This window comes from Otolemur garnettii, unplaced genomic scaffold (genome assembly GCF_000181295.1).
Source record: "Otolemur garnettii isolate 467f Iridium unplaced genomic scaffold, OtoGar3 scaffold00096, whole genome shotgun sequence".
Classification (NCBI taxonomy): domain Eukaryota; kingdom Metazoa; phylum Chordata; class Mammalia; order Primates; family Galagidae; genus Otolemur; species Otolemur garnettii.
This window is the reverse complement of record NW_003852491.1, coordinates 1835979-1859127: the sequence shown is the minus strand read 5'-3', so window position 1 is coordinate 1859127 and position 23149 is coordinate 1835979. Positions and strand designations below refer to the sequence as shown.

The following is a 23149-nucleotide window of genomic DNA, read 5'->3' as shown; positions in this document are numbered from 1 at the left end:
AGGCCTGGCAGCTGAGCTACTGGAACAGAGATATATACCTAGACCCCAGGCCCCAGGCTGACCCCCTCAGAGAATACAAGAGGAAAGAAAAGATTCACATATGTTTAATGTATATAAAGCAAAGGAAAGGACAGTCCCAAATTCAATAGAAATATTCTGTACAATTCATATGGTGGGGTTGAGGGAGAAGGGAAAGAACCCACACCCGAACCTGTACAAAAATAACTTATACACAGCAACCCCCACCTGCAAGGATGATGAAGCTCTTTGCCCAGCCCCCAGGGCTGGGGGACACATTACAAAAACAGCACTGTGGGCGCTGACCAGTGCAGGCCCCAGTACTAACAGGAGTGGAGAGGGGCACGAGTCCAGGGTGCCTATGAAGAGGCCTTGAGGCGGTTGTTAGCTGAGCGTGAGCTCAGCAGCTTGTCCACCATGGTGCGAGCATAGCGCAGCCGGCTGGCCAGCTCCTTGCAGCAGCCATACTCCTCAAGGAGGCTCAGGCGGTATGTGCGGAAGTCACGTTTCTCATCGATGTATGTTACAGCTGCCATCAGTGGGCACAGGATGAGTTTCGTATGGTCCTGTAAGGGATGGAGGGAGGGGAATAAAGTCTCCCAACTCCAGTCCTTCCTACTGTCTGCTGCCGCAGATAGGTACCCACACCTCCTGCCCCCTGGTCACCTCCAGCTCACCTGGAAGAAGTTGATCTGCACACTGCCATTACTGAGGTGCAGGATGATGGCACTGCGGGTGCGGAACCAGGTACGCAGGTAGGGCAGCCGGGCTAGCTCATCACCTTCCCGTGGCGTGATGTTGGCACCCGCCTTCAACAAGTGTTCGCTCATGTAATTCCGGAAATACTTAAGGAGAGTGATCTGGTTGAAAGGGAGGTATTTTAGAATTAGAGTCTGACCCATGGCATAATCCCTACACCCAACAACACCATACCCTATGGAACAACTAGGACTTACCTTCTTCAACAAAGAGTTGGGATGGGAACTCACAGTGAGGTAAGACTCAGCACCATCACGTTCTATGTACTGCAAGCTGTCACCATCATTGTAGAGGATAAGGCGTGTCGAGTCATTGAAGAGCACCCCCACACTGTTGTCACACAGCTGGTACCCTAGGAGTGGGTGGAGGGAAACTTCAGACAGGGAGAGTAGGAAGTGGGGAGGCACTGGGATGGAGACAGGAGAGTGCCGAGAAGAGACAACCTGGGAGCCAAAAAAGGCAAGCCTGTAATAACTGAAGAGTCACTTGGCCACACCCAGGCTACCCATCCTTTCTGGAAGAAACCTACCGAGGCCATACTTGTCCGAATAGTCCACCCACTTGCTGACCCAGAAGATGGGGATGCAGGCAGGATCCTCAGCCTCCTCTGAGACAGAAACAAACAGACAAGTCGTCAGGTCCAGCCTCTTCCCCTCTGGCCCACTCCAGGGGTGCCTACTGGGCACCCTACCTTAGGCTTAGCCAAGAGGTCCAAGACTCCAGAAAAGAGCAAAGCAAGGTCTCTGCCGACAGGCTCAGAGAAGCAGCAGCACAGACATTACAGCACTGTGCACCAAGTTCCACTCATTCCTTCATTCAGTTGACCCATTTATTGAAGGCCTACTGTGTGCTCAGCATTGTTGAAGGTACAGGGGATAAGAGACAAAAATCCCAGCCTTCACAGAGCTTATGTTGAAGTTTTGGGGACAAAGACTTACCAAAATAAGTATAGACAAGATATGAAACTCACTGCTGTCATGGTAAGAGTCAGCAGCTGATATCTAGTTTTCCAGTTTGGAGTGATTAAGAAACTGTAAAAAGGGTGGCACCTGTGGTTCAGTGAGTAGGGAACCAGCCCCATATACTGAGGGTGGTGGGTTTGAACCAGGCCCCAGCCAAATTGCAACAAAAAAAAAATAGCTGGGTGTTGTGGTGGGCACCTGTAGTCCCAGCTACTCAGGAGGCTGAGGCAAGAGAATTGCCTAAGCCCAAGAGCTGGAGGTCTGTGAGCTGTGATACCACAGCACTCTACCAAGGGTGACAAAGTGAGACTCTGTCTCTAAAAAAAAAAAAAGAGAGAAAGAAAGAAAAAAACTGTAAGTAGACAATTCCAAATACACCAAAATTGTCATGTTCAGTACATGTAACAAATCTCTTATTTTAGATATGATGAGCAAAGGAGATGCTGAGCCGTGCTGGGTGAAAAGTGTTATGGAGAACTATGGAGCAGGTGAGGGGAATAAGAAGTACCAGTAGAGGGGGCCGGCAAGATGCTCCTAGAGATGACAAGGGAGCAGACATTTGAAGGAGGCGAGAGTGTGAGCCATGCAAAGGTCTACAGGAAGTGCATTCCAGGGGAGGGAGCAGAAGGGGCAAAAGTCCTGAAGCTGGAGCACATTTGGGTCTGCTGTTTCAACAGTCTTGAAGGACCAATAGGAATTTACTGAGCAGAAGAAGCAGTGTCTGCAAATGTATGAAGGTGGCACATTGAGGTGCTAAAGAAAGAAGAGATAGATCAGAAAAGTAAGGCAGGAGCCAAGCCTTGGATGCCAGACTAACTCATATGGATTTTGATTTATAGGAAATGGGGGAACCAAAGGTATTATGGAATCAGAGCCTAGACAAGTCCTCAACTCTCTATTGGCTGAGATTTCTCTTCCTTCTCCAGATGCCCCAGGCAAACCTCCCCTGCCTACACCCCAACAGCACCTACCTTGCCTCACCAGCCCTCGCTCAGAGGGTTTGGAAGCATTGACACTGTGTAGCTGCTGTAGCAAGTCACTGAGGTGGCAGTCGACCACCTCACCTGTTTCTCGAACCACTGGTTCCTCTTTCTCCCGGGGTCGCTCAGGCAGGGGGTTCTCCATCCCTAGGAAGGTGACAAAATCATTAGCGAGGCACAAAAACAGGGCTAGAGAAGAGCACAGCACTCCTTGCCAGAGAAAAACTCAGCTACCACTGCTTTTGGGAAACTGAGTCAGTACAGACTTATTAGAGGAGCAGCTGCCATGCTCATGTGACAGGTGCATGGTTCAGACTGTGAGGCCACAGAGCTTCATACACTTAAGCCTCTGACCTGAGGCCCTGGCCCTACAGGATACAACCGGCCACTCAGGGAAGAGCTTAAAGCCACTAGCAGCTCAGAGACGCCCAGCTTTAAGCAAAGAATTAAAAGAATCTTTAGCATTGAGAAAATGGAGAGGAAAGAGTAATCACAGCTCATCAACGGGATGAATTTAGTAGGCATTTAAATGAAAACCTAAGAGAGATTTTTCTTCCCTAAAATTTGCTTTACATGCTTACATGTAACCAAAGCGAGTCTGAAAAGATATATGATAAAATTCTAACATTGGTTGCCTCTGGGCAGTAGATGAATAGATACCTTTTATTGTTTTCTCTACTTTCTTTTTTTTTTTTTTGTAGGGGGGGGTTTGCAGTTTTTGGCTGAGGCCAGGTTTGAACCCACCACCTCCAGCATATGAGGCCAGCACCCTACTCCCTGAGCCACAGGTGCCACCCACCTTTTATTGTTTTCATGGTTAAATGTTTAATTTTTTCCCTTACCAACATGTGTTAATTCCCCTTATATAATATGAAATATTTCTTAAAATAAGTTTTCAGTTCAAAAAGACTATGTGAAATAATAAGGTATTAAGAATTTGCTTAAAAAACTCTAGCAGAAGTAGAGAGAGTTGGAATGGATAAAATATGTCTCACCAAATGTTCATTATTATTGAAAATAGATAATATATATGGATTCATCATATAGTTCTACTTTGGGGCAAGTCTGAAAATTCCCATAGTAAGTTTTTTTTTTTTAGAGACAGAGTCTCACTTTGTTGCCATCAGTAGAGTGCCATAGGGTCACAGCTCATGGCAACCTCTAACACCTGGGCTTAAGCAATTCTCTTGCCTCAGCTTCCCGAGTAGCTGGGACTACAGGGGCCTAGCCACAACGCCCAGCTATTTTTTTGTTGCTGTTTGGCCGGGACAGGTTCGAACCTGCCACCCTCAGTATATGGGGCCGGCGCCCTACCTACTGAGCCACAGGCGCCACCCCCATAAGTTTTTAAAATACTGTATATTCAAAGATTAAAACCAAAAGAAAAGAAAGTGATCCTTAAAATAACAGTATTACATGATAGCTCAAAGAATAAAATATCCACGAATCCATCACTACATAAATAAATAAATGGGACAGAAAGGATAACTCTTCCTTACAGAAGAATTCCAATTAGTAAATGCAAATGAGTGAGGAAAAGAGAAAATCTACCGCTAGAACACCACTATAATAACTGCTATAAGGCCCACCCACAGATGCTGAAATTAGTGGGCAATAGTTTGAGAAGAAATTAAGACAGCATCAAAGTAGTTCCCCACAAGATATTTACTATTTACAGACAGAAAAATAACAACTCTGCAGAGGAGAAATCTAGCATATGTCACCTTAAACAAGTGATTGAGATTATTATCATCAATAAAAAGGAAAACACGGCTCGGCGCCTATAGCTCAACCAGCTAAGGCGCCAGCCACGTACACCTAAGGTGGCGGGTTCGAATCCCCAGCCCGGACCCGCCAAACAACAATGACGGCTGCAACCAAAAAATAGCCGGGCGCTGTGGCGGGCGCCTGTGGTCCCAGCTACTTGGGAGGCAGAGGCAGGAGACTCGCTTGAGCCCAGGAGTTGGAGGTTGCTGTGAGCTGTAATGCCACGGCACTCTACCCAGGGGGACAGCTTGAGGCTCTGTCTCAAAAAAAAAAAAAAAAAAAAAGGAAAACACGTACCCTGATGTGATGCAGAGACAGGCACAACACTGCTGTTATTCTTGTCGAAAATGCCTAATTTTACTGTAATCATGAGTAAACACCAAAAGACATTCTAGAAATTGACTTCCCAGTGCTCTTCAAAAGTGTCAAGGTCATGAAAGGCAGCACTATCATAGGTTAGAGGTAACTAAGGATACTTGATAACTAAATGCCACCTGGGATCTTTGCACAGAATGCCACATGAGATCTTTGCACAGAAAAAGGGATATAGTGAAAAATTCAGGTATACTAATGTAAGGAAGTAAGATTTTCACTTTAAGGAAAAAGAAATGCAAGCATTAAAAAAACCAAAGAAGTAAAAATCTGTTAATATGTCTGAATCAGACACTTAAAAATTACCAAAGAAAAGCAGTAACTCTACAGTGGAAAAGAAGATTGCTATAAAACAAACTGTATCAATGTTACAGCTCCTGAACTTGATAACTGTGTCAGGTACTGTGGTTATGCAAAAGCATCTTTGCTTTAGAAAATATACACTGAAATATTAAGAGTAAAGGACAGAATGCATATAACTTACTCTCAAAAGTTTCAGAAAAATATATAGAGAGCCTGATAAACATTTTTTAAAAAGTGAATCAAAAACATCAGGCTTGGTGCCTGTAGCTCAGTGGCTAGGGCACCAGCCACACACAAGGGCTGGTGGGTTTGAACCGGCCTGGGCCTGACAAACAATGACAACCACCACCACCACCACCACAACAAAAACAGCCAGGTGTTGTGGCAGGAGCCTGTAGTTCCAGCTACTTGGGAGATTGAGGCAAGAGAATTGTTTAAGCCCAAGAGTTTGAGGTTCCTGTGAGCTGTGATGCCACAGCACTCTACAGAGGGCTCTCAAAATTAAACTCTGTCTCAAAAAAAAAAAAAAAGAAAAAGTATCATAAACTCAAGGTTTTACCTAACCTCCAAACATGTTATCTCCTAATTCTGTCCTCTAAAGAGACCTAAAAGCAATAGCAACTAAGTGATGACATGTGGTTTTACAGTTTTATAAGAAAATGTCTTTTTTTTTTTTTTTTTTTTGAGACAGAGCCTCAAGCTGTCCCCCTGGGTAGAGTGTCGTGGCATTACAGCTCACAGCAACCTCCAACTCCTGGGTTCAAGCGAGTCTCCTGCTTCCACCTCCCAAGTAGCTGGGACCACAGGCGCCTGCCACAACGCCCGGCTATTCTTTGGTTGCAGCCATCATTGTTGTTTGGCGGGTCGGGGCTAGGGATTCGAACCCGCCACTTTAGGTGTATGTGGCTGGCACCTTAGCCGGTTGAGCTATAGGCGCTGAGCCAGAAAATGTCTTTTTTAAGAGATATACTCTGAAACTTATAGGGCTAAAATGGCAAGTCACCTAGGATTAACTTTTACTACTTTAAAGAAATAAAAAAATGATAAATGAAGCAATATGATAAAAATGTTGATAATTATCAAATCTGGTGGGAATGAGGGGATCTATATTGCATTATGTTCAATGTGTCTGTTTGAAAATGTTATTTTTTTCAATGAACTACATAAGAATGACATCAGGAATTTTTAATTTCAGGTTTTGGCGTTCAGTCCATTTTTATTGGGCCCAGTGGGTTTATCTAGCCATGCTAAAGTCTGTTTCCTGACAGAGCTGAGGTACAGAAGAGCATGGGAACCATGGATTTGAGGGGAGGCCTATCTTCCTCCACACCTGAGCTCTGGGGGCCAGGGAGGAAGCTGCACACTCCTAAAGCCTGGGCTCGCTTGGGCTCTGCTGTCTTGCCCCTTGTCTTACCTTTATTGAGGACTGTGAGAGGTTTCCGGCTGCTGGGGTCCAGGGTGCTGGGAGCAATGGAAAACCTCGGTGGAATGGTGAGACAGGTGATGGGAAGACGGGCAGGGATGTAGCCAGAAGTAAAGAACTCATCGTTCAGCAGCTCATTAATGGTTGGGCGGGCAGTAGGATCTGTCTGAAGCATCTTCTGGATAAGGGAGGCGGCCACAGGGTTGATGTGCTAGGGCAAAGAGCCATAAGCAGGACATGAGGGGGACCCTGAGGATAGGACTGCTGTCCATCAATCCACATGCAGCCCTCTGGTCTCAAATGTGCCATAGGTTCAGTGATTTAGAACTTGGTTCTATGGCAAGTTCTTCACTATTGGCTTTACTGAGTGCCACTGAGAAGAGTGTCAGTGGGCTGTGGTCTAGCACAGGTCACATGCATGGTAGTAGCCCAACATCAACTCTGCACTTAAAATAGCCTTCTAAGCATTTCCTGTATTTAACTCACTTAACTCATTAAAATATCTAAGGATAGAGATCTCTATTTTCATCACTTTTTTTGCAGATGAGGAAACTGAGGGATAGAGTGAATGCCTTGTCTACTCAGCTTGAGCCATTCCAGGCTATCTCTCTGACAGAGAACTGACGCTTTGTAACAGAATTACTACATGTGTCCTTATGATAGGCCTCTGAGCTTTAGCCAGCACATTACGTTGCTAAGTGGCCCTGTGTTAGTTGGGCTCCTCTGGGAACCAGCTATTCTTTTAAACACATTTATGCCAGTAGTTGTGAAAATGCCTACCACTTTCGTATTGTAAAGGCCTTGAATTCACAGTGTTCATGATTCTTTGAGTGCTTACTTACGCAAGACACTCTGTGAGGTGCTCTGAAGCTGTAACTCCATTTTATAGATGGGAAACTGGTTCAGAAGATTCAGGCCATTTGTCCAACATGATCTGGCTGCTAACTGGCAGAGCCCACTGGAATTAAGACAGTCCATTTCCAAAGCTGAAGCACTTCTGCTTGCCTCCTACTCCCTCCTCTGCTCTTTGTTTTTTACTTTTTACAAATTTGGGAGTTATCTATCACCCAATCTCTCAGAATCTGCAAACTCTCCCCTTAGAAAAAATGCTGTGTGCACATATGTCAAGTCCTATATGCAATTTCGGACACAGGCCCACTAAAGTTCTGTGGTTACTTCAGGGTAGGATTGATCTATCTCAGTCCCCAGGATATAGCTGGGCTCAGTAAAAAGCTTTTGGGAGGAAAAATAGATTAAAACTTAAAGTGCTGTTAGTCACCTTGGGAATACTGTATTCATTCTTCTTGATCCGGAGGTAGGTCTCTTTTAGGCAAGAAGTCTCGAAAGGTGGTTTGCCCACTAACAAGGTATACCTGTAAGCACAAGGTGGGGTTTGGCTCAAGGCTCCCAGCCAAAACCCAGACACAGGAGCAATCATGTCATGGCCAGAACCAAGGCCAGGCATCGGTGGATATCCACTCTGACTCTGGGGCCCTGGAGATAATCCCCAAGTCCACTTAGCAGCCGCAGGAGCCAGGATACTGGTTGGAATAAGCCCTCAGTAGAGTAAGGTGAAAAAAACCAGGATTCTTTTTTTTCTTTTTAAAGACCAGGATTGTTAAAGACCAGTGATTTTCAACTACAGCAGGCAGGAACCTGGGACTCGTGTACAAGGGCCTCAGAGGTTGCTGGCCATACACACCAGGGTAAAGTGGGTGGGCTTCCTGTTCCTATCGAAGCAGCTCCATGTTTACCACTTATGTATGTAAGGCTTAAAATTTCACTTGAAAAAAGCTCCATTGCAAAAAACTGTGAAAGCCATTGGTACAACTCACTTCTAACTCCCCACTACCTAGGCCAAAACCAAAAAAATATCTGAAAGGGCCCAAGCCTCTGACTATCACCCACCCCTTCTGATGGTCTCAATCCAGACTGACCAAGACTGACCACAGGCACCTCAGGCTGCCAGCCATACCTCCTGCCTAATTCCTCATACCCAATGCAGATGAATGTTTCTAAAACTCTATTATATATAAAAATCACCTAGGAATCCTTTTTTAAAAATCCAGATTCTAATCCAGTAAGTGGTCTGGGTCCTGAGATTTTATACTTCTAACGGGTTCCCAGGTAGATGACACTGGTCTGTGGACCACTCTAGCAAGGGGGCTAAAGCAAGGTTGAAGAGCTCTTCCCTCTCCCTTCTCTGGCCCCATAGCTGAGGCTGCAGGAACATGACAGGATATACCAGAGTGACAAGGAAAGATATGGAATTTAAGCTATGTTTGGGGGCAACCTATCCTCTGGAGCAGCCTTTCTGTAAGGCAGAAAGGTCAGCCAGATAAGATGTCCCAAAGGACCCTGCTGAGGCTGAGCAGGTCCTAAGTCAACTCCCAACTTACATGATGCACCCAATGGACCACACATCCACCTCGAAACTGTGCCCTTTCTTGCTCAGCACCTCAGGAGCTATGTAATTAGGAGTCCCACACAGGGTCTTCTTCCGCTCCCCATCATATTCGACTTTGGTTGCCAGTCCAAAATCCCCTGGGACAGAGGGAGGAACAGTGGGTACTCAGATGCCAGCCTCTGCCATCTGTCAATGCAGACAGCTGGTTCAGGTTTGACCATCATTTGATCCCACAAGCCTCTGCTCCTGGTATGCAGTATGGCTTGCCCAGGAATTCTCCCACCACACTGCCCCAGGGAGGTGCCTCTAGTGACCCTTCTCACCCCTCCCCTTAGAAAGGAGAGAGGGCTTTGCTCCTAAAAGGGAATTGCCAGGAATGAGAAACTCAAATGCCCTCAAGGATCAACCAAGTATAACCTCCAATATTGCTACTTGGCAGGTCTGTGAAGAAATTGTTATAGGGAAGGATGGAGACTGTGGCTTCCTGTATTGCTAGAGCTTCTAAATGTTTAAAAGGAGTTCCAAATCCAAATTTTCACGTTAAGCCTCCCAATTTAAAAAATGGAAACAAATTCAAATTCTTTTTTTAAAACACTGCAGTTGGGGCACAAAAATAATGCATCTGCAGGCAAGATACTGGCTTGTGGGCTCTTTGTTTTAGGTTTTTGGACTAATGAGAATTCTAGAGGTAATCGACAGCCCAGACTTCCCACTGTCCTCTTTCTTCTCCTTGTCTCCTTCCTATTTCCTTTCTCCCAGCTTCTTCCAAGTTCCTACTCTTGTAGTGGGGTCATGCACCCCTGGAGGCCCAGCCTCACCTATTTTCACTTCCAGGTCCTCATTCAGGAAGAGGTTGCCCAGCTTAAGGTCCCGGTGAATAACTCGGTTTCTGTGCAGGTATTGGCAGCCAAGGACGATTTGCCTCAGGTAGTATCTGGCCTCAGGCTCAGTCAGGGCTTTCCTCCTCTTGTGCAGCTCCAGGAGAGACTAGGGGGTGGAGAGGAGAGAGCAGGAGCAATGCGGAGGAGGCAGTACTGAGGTCCACTGGGGAAGCAGGAGTGTTACTAAGTAAAGGCAACCCCAGGGCTGGACCCTGGACCCCCAGGGGGGTTGAAGAAGGGGTTCTGCCAGGTTTCTCTTCTTCCCTAATCTCCTGCCTCCAATTCATTTTCCAGGACAACTAGGATCTAGAGCCTGCCCTAACACTGGCCACAGCCATTCCCTCCACTAACTGTCTCTCCCTTACCTAGGATTCTTCTATTAGCGCGGCTCCGGAAACTCAAAAGAGTCCCCAGGATCTCCTCCCCGGACTCCACCCAGCAGCAGATCCCTTTCCTGGTTCCTCTCTCCCCGGGAAGACGAAGGCTGGCTCCAACCACTCCCTCCCAAACCCACTCTGAAGCTCGGAGTCCCCCCTATCCTGGGACTCCTCTCCCTGCACTCCTGAACTGCCAGAACCCCCCACCAACACCTTCCGTGTGGGAGCCGACTCCCCTGGCAGCAACATGACTCAGACTCCACTTAACTGGAATCTCCTCCCCTGTAAGTTCCAAGCACCCCTTAGCAGAGACCTTTTCCATCCCTAGCTGGAGGTTTGCAGCTCTGGTAGTTCCAACTCCCAAACACCCCTTTCCCAAGCAGTTCTTCCCAGCAGCTCTGGGTCCAGGTACCCCAACTCCGGCCCCCAATGCCAAGCTCCAGTCCTCTTGCAGCGGCACTCACCCTCCTGCGACAGAGCTCCAACACCACGAACACGAAGTCGTTGTCCTCGAAAAAGCCATGAAAGCCTACGACGTGTTGATGGGCAAGGCTGCGGTGAATGGAAATCTCCATGGACATCTTCTCCTTCTGGTGCGGCTTGAGCAGCAGAGACTTAGGCACGATCTTGCCTGCGAACACCTCCTTGGTGTCCGCATCCGAGATCTCAAAACACTTGGCGAAGCCGCCCTTGCCCAAAAAGCGGCCCCGCACATAGCGCCGCCGGCTGCGTTGGTCCACTAGGACCTCCGGGATCTCTTTCGCTGGAAGAGCTGCCGCCGGCGCCCCCGGAGCTGCAGGGCCTGGGACCCCAGCTTTCCCCGGGTCGGCCGGTGCCCGGGCCAGCTTCCCTGCAGTCGCCGCTGTACTCATGCTCCCAGAGTTGCTCGGCTGACCTGGCAGGGTGGGAGCAGAAGCGCCGCACAGTTCCTCTCCTCCTCGAATTCAAACGCGGTGCTGGGAACGTTACAGAAGCCTGCGCGCCACTGATTGGCCGCGGGGATTTAAAATCCAAACCCGCCCGCCGCGAGGCACCATGGGAGCGCTCTACACTGCAGCTGCCTTTAAATTCAGACCCAGCCGGGGAAAAAAATTGATTGACAGGGGCGGGCCGACAGCAGGCACGTGGGATATCCTGGGAAACTGTGCCTGGCGTAGGGATGCCCAGCCACAGCCCCAGGAGAGGGTGAATTCGTTCAGGGTTTCTCCCTCTATAGGCCAGCAGGCGAAGCTCCGGCAGTTCACCAGCACACACTCCAGGAAGCTTTTCCTAGCACCACCTCCTATCCTCGCCCCACCATCTAGAATATAAACTCTTTTAAGAGTAGAGACCTGGCAGCGCCAACAAGAAACTCTCAGCTCTCTGCCACGCCACTCTAAGCAAACTAAAATCTAAGTAAAAACAGGATGGATCCTTGCCAGACAAACGCAATTTCAAGGCAAGTCTCCGTTCCTTTTTGTATTATAGGGCTCCGCAGCATCACGATCACCTGGGAGCTTGTTAGAAAGGGATAGGCAAATGTTCAGGCCCCACTCCAGACCCCCGAGTCAGAATCTGCCTTTCAACAAGCCTGCTCAGGTGATTCCTACACATACTGAACTTTGAGAAACACTGTACCAAAGTCTCCCATGATGCAACAAAGCTGTCCGGCCTGCCGCTGCTGTTATTATATTTCCTACTGACTATTTTAAAATTAAGTTTTTGGTAAGAGGGAGGGTTAAGTGGAAGAATGCCAAATTGACAGGTCATGTGTCCTGTGGGACAAGAAACTTGCCCTGTGGGAGTATTCTGTTTGGGCTCCCACTTTTTAAAATTGGAAGTCATTTATAGGACTTAAAAATGAGTGCTCACATAAAAATTCAGGTTTGTGGTTTGTCCTAGAAAAAAATCAAGCTCTGGCAGCAACTCTATTTGCCACAGTTCCTAACTACCCTTCCTTGCCCATTTTCCTGTCTGACTTCTCTGTAGGTACTTGAGTGGCAACCCTGGAATGACCAAATACCCAAATTAGAAGCTCTTTCTCTGTGCCCCCTTAGCACTCTATCAGGTCCTTGATTGAGCCCAGCAAAAATCAGCCATATTGTAAGCATCCTTCATCTGCCTCCCAATTAAACTGACAATTTGTCAATGATGCTGTCTTTTCCACCCATGTCCCAAGCTCCCAGTGCATTGCTTAGTAAAAAGAGGTATTACTAAAATGTTTGCTGAATGAAAGGAAAATTTTAATAAGTTGTTATTTTCTATTCACATGGTATAAATTCAATTTTAACTTTTTATTGAAATTTGATATATTTACACAAAAATATACATATCATACATAATTATACTGCTCAATGAATTTTCACAAACTGAACTCTCTCATTGTACACAGCACCCAGACTGAGAAAGAGAACATTACCAACACCCCATAAGTCTCCTTTGTGCCATGTTGGGGGTACCTAATGCCACCTCCCAATATGAAGATCCACTAAGAGACTTATACAGTCATACTCTGGCTATATTTTATTACAGTGAAAGGCTATGAAGCAAAATCAGCAAAAGAAAAAGGCATGGGGGCCAAACCAGAAAAAACCAAGCAGAAGCCTCCTAGAGGCCTCCTCCCAGTGGAGTCACACAGGACACACTTAATTCTCCCAGCAATGAGTTATGACAGCTCATGTGAAATATGTATCACAAAAGCTTGAGAGACGCAGAGCCCAAGGTTTTTATTGGCATTGGTCATATCATCATCCTCTAACGCATACCAAAATCCCAGATTCCCAGAAGGAAAGCCAGTGTCTAGCATAAACTACATTGTTTGCATGCACAGTTAGGGCCCAGTGAGCCACCCTTATCATTTAGGCAGACAGGGGTGTCCAACCTTTTTTCTTTTCTGCCATACACTGGAAAAATAAAAGTTGACTTGGGCACACATTAAATACACAAACACTAATGAAAGCTGATGAAAAAAAGAAAACATCTATGCATACTTTTTACAATATTTGACACCACAGATAAGCAAAACAGTCCTTGAATAATCTTCATGCAACCCAGAGACTGCAGTTAGGACACTCCTAAATTTTAGAGCATGGTGAGAACCCTCCTGAAATCCATGCTCCTAGGTGCCAGTCATGGGCTAACCTTGGAAACAGGTCTTTCTAAGGAAAGTAGTCACAGGCCTGCTTTATTGTCTCTTTTCTGTAGCATATACCTCCTTGCCAAAGTTTCTTTACAGCAAAATTATCACCAGTAGGACTCCATGAAAAAGGTAAGGCCAACCTGCAGTATGGACCTCAGTTCTACCTATTGGGGGTCTTGGATTAATCCAGTTAAAATAAATCCTGTTAACCATAAAAGTCTATCTTAGAAAACCAGGTGGCTTTCTCCTTAAGTTTCTGTATGGACACATTTTACCTGACTCTGAGGCATCAATTCAGAGATAGCACAACTCTGGCCAATAAGCTGAATGCTTTCCAGGGCTGAAGCAGTGTCATGATAGGTAAGGTCACAGATAAAAGTATAGTCCTAGGGAATAGGTGGTACCCCTGAAAAAAGAATATGCAATGTTAGAGCACCCCAAGCCGGACAAGCATTCATCAGGCAGTATAGGTTAACAAGATCCTAATGTGGACTCCAACCAGAAGGCCTCCTGCCCTGATGTTTCAATCACATTTGAAAACTCCCTGGAATCCTTGCCTTCTGAGGGACTGCCTGAAGGTGGTAAGTTCCTAACAGTTCTGCTTGTTAATGAGACAAATTTAGCCATCTCACAAGTGTGGATGACATTTGAAGCTATTCTTCTTGCAAAATGCTGGAGCTGGGCCTCCCTTTGTTGTCAGTCTGAACTCAAAGCACTCAGAGCCTGGGAAGGCAGCACTGGGAATTCTCTCTCCTTGAGGAAGCAGAAGCTCCCAGGAATAGCTGTCAAGAACAAAGATCAAGCCTCCCGAGATACCAGGTTTTAATTTTTTTCTCCAATGTGACATAATCAGTGTGCCTCGTTCTACAATCTTAATTTTTCATTTTTTTCAATTATCTTTTTTTTTTTTGAGACAGAGTCTCACTATTGCCCAGGGTATATAGTACTATGACATCATAGCTCACAGCAACATCAAACTGTGGGCTCAAACCCCTGCCTCAAGCTCCCAAGTAGCTGGGACTACAGGTGCCTACTACAACACTTGGCTAGTTTTTCTATTTTTAGTAGAGACGGGGGTCTTGCTCTTGTTTAGGCTGGTCTCGAACTCCAGAGCTCAAGCAATCCACCTGCCTCAGCCTCCCAGAGTGCTAGCATTATGGCGTGAGCAATTGCATGGGCATTCAATCATCTCTTACTCTTATCCAGGGCTTTCATCTGGAAGAGTTGTATGCAAGAGGCACAAAAGCATTTTTACAGATAGACATTTTCATACAACTTAACCAGAAAGATACATTCAGGAATTGGTAATGATGTATTATAGGCTGAATTGTGTCCCCTCCAAATTCATATGTTGAAGCTCTAACCACCAGTACCTCAGAATGTGAGGTGATTAAATTAAAATGGATTTTTTTTGGAAGGCAGGCCCTAATCCAATATGACTCGCACCCTTATAATTAGAGATTAGAATAAATGCCAAAAAAGAGAGAGAGAGTAGAAATTAGGACACAGATACCCTGACAGAAGAACCATGCAAGGACACGGCAAGAAGTCAGCCATCTGCAAGCTACGGACAGAGGCCTCAGGAGAAAATAAACCTGCCACCTTGCTCTCGAGCTTCTAACCTCCAGAACTGTAAAAAAATAAATGTTTATTATTGTTTAAGCCATTCAGTTTGTGGTACTTTGTTACGGTAGCCTTAGCAAACTAATAAAGGATAAAAATCCTGAATTCTGGAGAATTTCAAAATGGGTTGATATAACTTTCTATCCATTTTGTCCTGATTACTTAGTGAGCAGCCTACAGAACAGAAATCCTTTTTGGGGGACAGCTACATTTTAATTATCAGCCTACCTTACTAAGGTGTGTACACTGGGGGAAAGTGAAGGAAATAGAGGAAGGCTCTCAGTCCACTGTTGCAAACTGCAACTAATCCAGAAAGCTGAATGCAAAGAGTCAACTGCAGCAAGGTAAGCCCCAGAGAGGGTCTGGAATCGGATCTGTCAAAAATAGGAAGGGCCCTGTGATGTGCCCTTCTTCACCTTGAAGCTTTTGGCAAGAATTACAAAGCAATTAGCCTCCACAGTAGAGACAAAAGCGCCCAATCAGCAGTTTAGATGGTCTTATTAGAGAAGGACCCTTTCCTGTGGACTGACCCAAATGGTCCAGCCAGGTTCCAGGATATTTTCATAGTTTAGAGCTCCGCAGAGGGGGTCCTAACCCAAGAGTCTGAGTCTATTCACTGAGCTTCCGTCTGTTTTCAGTGCAGCAAAGTTCCTGCTGACAAAGTTCCGAAGTGACTCATGGCAGACAGGAGGAGTAGGTTCCAACTTGGAGGCAGGGTCAGGTAATCAGGATGTGTGAATTCAGATTCTAAACAAGGCAGTTGCTTTTTTCTTCAGTGACGCCAAAGGTATGCTGCAGTGCTAGACAGCATGTGCAAGTGACATATAGGGACTGAGAAAGCCTGTCTTGTCAGTCTTAGAGTCCAAACTGACCCCCTCAAAAATGTGCACATCAGCCTCTAAGGGTCTGATATTTGATTTAAACAAGGGCTCATTAGCAACTTAACTGCATTTTCAAATTCCAAATGTGTAGGTCCACAGAGTTGCTCTCTTTTCATGTTGCCTCCCTCTGTCCAGAGGCTCCAGTAGGCACATATCATAGCAAAAATCATCAGTTATAGAGACTCGTCATAGTTCCAATAACCAAAGAATTTAAATTCCAACCCACCCCTGGTGGCAAAAAGCAAGCAAGCTATTATTTCCTTTCTAATTTTATTTTTGTGCAGCTTTCTTTACTTTGGATAATCCCGCTAGCATTTACAAAATTACAAGCATGTAACATTTTAAATCAATTCTGTCAAATATTGAGATGTAATAGACCCAAAATGCAAAGCCATTTCAAAAAGATTTCCCTTTCTGCCCACTGCAAATTTACTCAAACCTATAGCAGTAAATTCAACATTTACAGGGTTACCATACAAGCCTGTGATATTAGCTCTTTTCTGCATAGGCTGCTTTCCAGTAACAACTCCCCTAAGGATATCCATATCATCAGGTATGGTTTTTAAGCAATGAGATCAACCAGTAAAAATACTTTTCATTCATACATTCAAAGATCTCTTGAGCACCCACTGTGTGTATGTTTTACTTATTTCCTCTAGAAACACCCATTAAAATATGAGGAAGCACTAAAGAAAATGTCCCTAATTCTTTTATCTTCTAGCAGCTGTTTTCATTTCTTTCATTCTCCTTTTAAGTCCTTGTCAACCCAGAGTTTCTGTTTTACATAGCTGCAACTGTGGTATGTTAATCCAATTTATCTGCATAGTATCTGTAATAATATCACTAACAGTGAACCTTTAATGAACATTTACTATGTGCCAGGCATAGGGCTAAGGCTAAGGTGATCTCATTAACCTTGGGTTACTTACTCATGGTTATGTAGCCAAGAGTTGGTAAAGCTTGAATTCCAACCCAACCCTGCTGACACCCACACACACCCACCTACATGCTGCCCCTTGGGCCTTCCCTGCTTGTCTTGCAAGGCCTCAATCCCAGACTCATGTGTTCACTTACTCCCTCCCTCCTCAAAGGCAATATGATCTATTAGTTAAACTCATGGACTAAAGAACCCTAGAATCAAATGCCAGCTCTTCCCCTTACTAGCTGTGTGACCTTGGGCAAGTTACTTAACCTCTCTGTGCCTCAACTTCCCTGTCTATAAAATGGGAGATAATTGTAGTACCTATATCCTAGGATTTTATCTAGGAGATGACGAGCCCATCTCCAAAGGTTTTTGTAAGGACATTCTGCAAGAACAGCAACTTCAAACCATACCAGACACATGGTTATGATAGTCGATGTTATTACTATTACTGAATGAAAAAGTCTCTGATAGGCTTTCTCAGTTCCTGGGCCTCTCATATTTTCTATTCTCCCCAAATCCTTTGGCCCAACTGCTTCCCCAGGCTCTCAGTAGGGGCATAATAAGTATTTGTTAAATGAATAAGTGAGTGGTGGTATCTGTTTTCTCTGTATCTGACCTGGGCCCTACCTTCCTACTCTAAAGGACAACAAGTGAATGTTCCAGAAAATACAACGCCATTGACAAGAGCTTCAGAAGTGTTTTAATGACCATAGACTTATGGCATCTGGTCTAAGCTGGCAAGATATTTTGCTGAAACCTGGATCTTTTATTTGAAAATTGTTTGTTTGTTTATCAGTCCCAGATGAGGCTCAAACTTGCCACCCCTGAGCTACAGCCAGCTAAGAGACCTGTCCTTGGGACACATTGTCTCAACACTGCCAGTACCATTTCAGGGGCCTTACAGCTTCATAAGTAGTTCTCAAGCTACTACCATGAGAACAGCCAGCTGGATCTGATTACCCATAGTGACCATCTAGGTTTGTTAGATTCCAGTTTGTTCTGCAGCATGACTAAGACCAGCCAGAACATGGCTGGAGAACACCCTGTTGGGTTCTCACCAGCCAAAACAGGATACCAAGAAAGGCCTCCCTAGCCACCAAGACCCCTTATAGCTGATAAATTTCTAAGGACGTGTTGAATAGGAGCTATATTATCTGATTAATTCCAAGTCTGCCATCAAACAGATGGGTCAATGACTAAGAAAGTTACTGTGACCTCAGGCCCTAAGTGAATTCGTTCATGCAGAAGTGACTAATTCAGAAGCCATTACAAACCCTAAACAACCACAAGGTCTCTGTGCAGCCACGCAAAACAAAATCAGTCACTAGGAGGCTCACAAATCAATCATTCAACCCTGTTCCCTGAACCAGGGATCCTGAAACATGAGGCTTATCTAGAGCTGGAGTGGAGTCTGGGGTCTGGGGAGGTTGGGGGAGGAGGGCTCACATCCAGGCAATCACTTCATTAAGTATGTGCTGAATAACCCACAGCCCCATACCTGACTCTTCAGGCGCTTGCAGGTAGTGGGCGCTCAGATAAGAACACAGATATATAACTAGAACTCTACCTAGAGACCCTCTCATAAGGTGCTTTGGGGACCTAGGGAAACAAGCAATTCCAGACAGTAGACTATCCTCCATATAGCTCTTTATTAAACACCCACTTTGGCTAAGCAACATCCTTCCTCTGTCTCCTAATCCTGGCCCAGATACCCCTTCAGGAGTACCCTCAGAAGGTACTCTCAAGGCCAAGAGTACTTAAGAGACTAGTAAGAGTCAACCAGGAGAGGGAGGAAAAGTAAAACCTCAGGGAAAGGAAAGAAGCCTGAACTAGACACCTGATGATTGTTCCTGCCCAGCACCCTTTCATCCCCTTCTGGAAATAGCACCCCCACCATACCACCAGGCACCAGTTCAGGTGGATACATGGCGGGCCTAACCACTCACTGTAGTCCACCTCTCTGTCACAGTGATTACTTGAGACTGGGGACCTTCCTGGTCTGGACCAATGAGAACAAAATGCAGGAGTCTGTCAGCAAAGGGAGCACTTTCCACCAATAATTGAAGCCTAGGTTCACTCTATGAAGCCTGAGAATAAAGCCAACTCAAAGGAAAGTAGATTCAAATGCAAAGAGAGACAGGTCCCTGATGTCACTGTTTTTAGTCCTGGGAAGTCCAATGGCGCCCTGGCCTTTTCAGCTACGTGAGCCAATAAATTCCCCCTCTGGTTTAAGGCAACTGGAGACTTTCCTTCTGCCCACTCTTTCTGGGAGTATTCTGAGGACAAAAAGACTTTTTCTCTAGGGCTAAAAAGTAACTGTCTGGTGACATACTGTCCCCAGGGTGAGGGCCACCATGGAGACAGAGTCCAGCTGGCCTTTCCTAGGATACACACCGCTGACTGTCAACACACTTCCTAACAATATCAGCGCATAATTATAGACTCATTCACTGTTTGTAGTAACTATTGTTTCCGTCTTCCCAGCACATCTTGTTTTGTAATGGACTCTGCTGTTCCCCACCATGGGCATACAAAGGAAAGGCCATGATGGCAGCGCCTGTGGCTCAGTGAGTAGGGTGCCGGCCTCATATATGGAGAGTGGTGGGTTCAAACCCAGCCCCAGGCAACTGCAATAACAACAATAAAAAGTAAATAAATAAAAAGTCTTAAAAAAAGAAAGAAATGTCATGATGCAGAATGGGTTAATCATATGGCTGAACACCTGTGGCCACAGTGATTGATCCCAAAGTACATGGGACTCACAACAAACCACTGAGAACTTTGAGATTTTCCAAATTAGAACTAAAAGGGAGAAAACATTTCACTCAGGGTCACCAAGATAGAAGACAAGTCTGGAGCTTTGAGCTGTCATGTCCTCCAATGCACAGAGAAGGCCCACTTGCAGCAAAAGGGAACACAGAGTCCTGACCAGGTTCACTTGCTGTCTCCCACGGTCTTTTCTTCCCCTCCCCCTTTTACTACTGGAACCTCCTTCCTCATAGTTTTGGCTACCCAACTAACGACTAAATTTACAGCCTCCCTTATCAGTAAATATGGCCACATCACAAGACTGCAGGTCCCTGGTACCTAATGACATTGTGGAGCCCAGCCACTTCACTTACTTGTCCGGAACCACCTGCCTATCTGTCTTTGTGCTATTAAGGGAGAGACAAATAAACATGTCTTGTTGGAGTCATTGTATTTTGGTGGTCTCTCTGCTTCAGCATCCCAGTCTTTATTAACAGAAAGATGAAAAACATAAAAAACAAAAAGCTCTAAGGGGGTTTACATCTTAGGACATAGTTCCTGCAATGATAGTAAGTTATTACTTACAGAGAACTTTCTTAGTGCCAAGAACTGTCCCTAGCACCTCATTTAATCCACACCAACTCTCTTGTTATGCCTGCTGCGCAGTTAAGATACCAAGGAACAGAGTGATTAAATAACTTGCCCAAGGTTCACATTACATTGCTACTCAAGCTAGTCTTTTGCATGATGTGTTGTATAAGACAATAAAATCCCTTTTTAGCCTAAACTGGTTCAAACTGAATTACTGTCATTTGCAACAAAGTTTTCTAACTAGATTCTTGTCTCATTTAGAAACCTGTTTCCATTTAACTGGCCGGACCACAATTGTAGCACAAAACAATAGGGCACACTGAGAGAAGACATCTCAGAGGGGACACTAGGTTTCCTGCCTATGGCCGACATCTTTGGATGGTTCACCCAATACCCACTCCCAAGCCACTTTTATCCTTGCCTGGCTGAAAAAGCAAAATACTCACTTTCTTAGCTTCCTGTACAGCAAAGGCTGGCCAGATGATACCATTTGGGGCAATAAAAGGCATTATGACATGGAGAAATTCCAGCTCAGTGGTTAAAAGTATGGACTCCAGAGCCATATGCCTGGATTCACTCTCACTTTAAGATGTATAAATTTACTTTACTTGGCAATTTACTTAAACACAATTTCTTGGGAATAATAACTATATCTACTTCATAGTAAAATGTAAGAATTAAAGGAATTAACAAATGTACACAACTCAGAGGAGTATCTGGGTAAATGCTCTATAAAATGTTCACGCTTAGTATTTTTTATCACCCATAAGTGCCAACATGGAATAATCTCTAAGATATATTAAACAAAAGAAACGAGGTGTAGAAGAACACATAGAGAAGGCTCCCATTTGTATGAATAAAAAAGGGTTGGTGTATACACCTATACACCAGTATATATCCAGTAAGATATATACCTATCTGCATGTGCACACAGACCTGTGGAAATGAATAAAAACTATTCAGGAAACAGTTGTCTCCCTCTATATTGCATTGGATTTTTGAAATCATATGCTTGAATTACTTAAAGATTTTTAAATAATGTTTGTTTTAAAAGGCTCAAAAAAACCCCCCTTTCTCTTAACTTTAATTGTTCATCAAGGAAATGGACAGTCAGTTGCATAAAGAGGCAAGCTAATACAGGCTGGATGAATCTGTTAGATATGCTCCAGAAGCTTCCAAGAGGTTACCCTGGAAATGCTGCCAATTCCAAGATTCACCTTTCTGGTGATACGAAAGGAGAAAGGACCTGGGAAAGATGCCAGGATATGACCAAAAAAAAAAAAATTACAACTATTACAGACTGCTGGTATGAGACAGGACACACAGCACATGCATTCCAAGGCTGAGCTTGTCTCCTCTTTCCAGGGCAGAGCTGAAGAGCATAGGCTGTGGGGTCAGACAGGCATGGTGCGATTCGCCTCCTCACTGTATATGGTGGACTAAGTTATCTAATGTCTTGGAGTTTTCCCTCATCTGTGAAGTGGAAACATCCACCTGAGTTGGTATGGGAAATCGCAAACTAGCGAATGTGAAGCCCACAGCACTGCACTAGGCATGTTAACAAAGTACCTGAAGAGTGGTGGCAACTGTCACTAGAGGTGGAGAATGATCATCTTCAGATGACTTATTCCATGTGTCAATCTTTTAATGTACAAACATTAAAAAGTGACAAAACAGAAAGGAGTTTTAAATTGAACTAGTGGAGATAATCACATATAGTTGTTTTTGCAAATTCCACAACTGGATTATTAAGTCAAGATAGCTCCTGCTAAATTCTAACCTCCAAGGCTAAACTGTTATGCCCTATTCACTTACAGCACATCAAAGCATTCACTAAGCAAGGCCAATCTTCATGGCCCCTCATTTTTTAATCTTTCTTTGAAACCAAGAAGTCAGAGCAAAACCAGAAAGGGTTGTGCTATTGGCCAGAGGAGATGGTAGGAATGGCTTTGGCAACTTTATCTATTCCTTGGGGGTCTGTGCCCACAGACCATTTTAAAAGCTCCTCATGGGCTTGGCGCCTGTGGCTCAAGTGGCTAAGGTGCCAGCCATGTACACCCAAGGTGGCGGGTTCGAATCCAGCCCGGGCCCTTCAAACAACAACAGCTGCAACCAAAAAATAGCTGGGCATCGTGGCAGGCGCCTGTGGTCCCAGCTACTGGGGAGGCTGAGGCAGGAGACTCGCTTGAGCCCAGGAGTTGGAGGTTGCTGTGAGCTTTGATGCCAAGCACTCTACCCTGGGAGACAGCTTGAGGTTCCTGTCTCAAAAAAATAAAAAATAAAAATAAAAGCTCCTCATGAATATATGTGATTGGGCTCAAAGTATAGATATTTTAGTCTGAACTGTGGGGTTTATGGCAAATACAGGATGGGCTGAATGGTTCTAAGCCAGGGAGTGAGTGTTTACAACTGCTGTGTCTTCTATGATATCCAATGGGAGACTCCAACAAAGAACTTCACACAAGTAAAATCTGGGGTATTGAAGTCCCCCTTTTTAGTGAAAGCTAGAAGTCCTAGATCGGAATGTTAGAAAGTCTTTTATTAACCACCCTGACACAGCTAAGATCATTTTGAGAAGAAGAAAAACATTAACTATCCCTTGCATCAAGTTTTAATAGCCAACAAGAATCGAGGCACTGAAAAGTCACAAATGCTTTTTCCCCAGGATTATGAGCAATTGTAGCAACTGGCCAAATGTGTTAACTTAAGGAATGCTGAGCATTATCTATGTGAGTGGGGCTCAGCATGGGTAGTGTATAACCACGAGCAGCAGAGCAGCTACATCACCTCCAGGCTCAGAGAGTGCCACTGCTGCTCTATGGGCCTGTTTCAGACAGGATCTAGCCATCCACTGGATCAAGGGGTTGGAGTTTTGGAAACATGATTCTGTGTTCCACAGATAATAGTACAAAGTGACTGTTAATAGATAAGGTGTAAGCATAGCATTTGAAGACAGCTCCTCCAGCTGTCCTGTTATTAAATTCTTAAGAATTTAAAGCCTTGAAGGACTGAAC

General features: G+C 45.0%; 1 protein-coding gene across 1 annotated transcript; it reads right to left on the bottom strand.

Moving 5' to 3' along the window:
* Positions 1 to 89: 89 nt before the first annotated feature.
* Positions 90 to 11286, bottom strand: PLK1 (polo like kinase 1). Its single transcript, XM_003795732.3, has 10 exons — positions 10714 to 11286; positions 9810 to 9978; positions 8984 to 9128; positions 7864 to 7957; positions 6576 to 6795; positions 2711 to 2866; positions 1307 to 1384; positions 975 to 1129; positions 696 to 878; positions 90 to 584 (listed from the first exon to the last, which is right to left on the bottom strand). The coding sequence occupies exons 1-10, from the start codon at positions 11119 to 11121 to the stop codon at positions 378 to 380; spliced, it is 1815 nt and encodes a 604-aa protein (XP_003795780.1). The 5' UTR covers positions 11122 to 11286; the 3' UTR covers positions 90 to 377.
* Between the last annotated feature and the right edge of the window lie 11863 nt (positions 11287 to 23149).

Bases quoted from the DNA above. Each gene is read 5' to 3' on its own strand.
- PLK1 (XM_003795732.3), bottom strand. From the start codon at position 11,121: ATGAGTACAGCGGCGACTGCAGGGAAGCTGGCCCGGGCACCGGCCGAC. The intron at 9,979-10,713 runs GTGAGTGCCGCT...TCCACCCCCTAG, and splicing joins TGGAGCTCTGTCGCAGGAGG to TCTCTCCTGGAGCTGCACAA. The intron at 7,958-8,983 runs GTAAGTTGGGAG...TTGTGCTTACAG, and splicing joins TGGTCCATTGGGTGCATCAT to GTATACCTTGTTAGTGGGCA.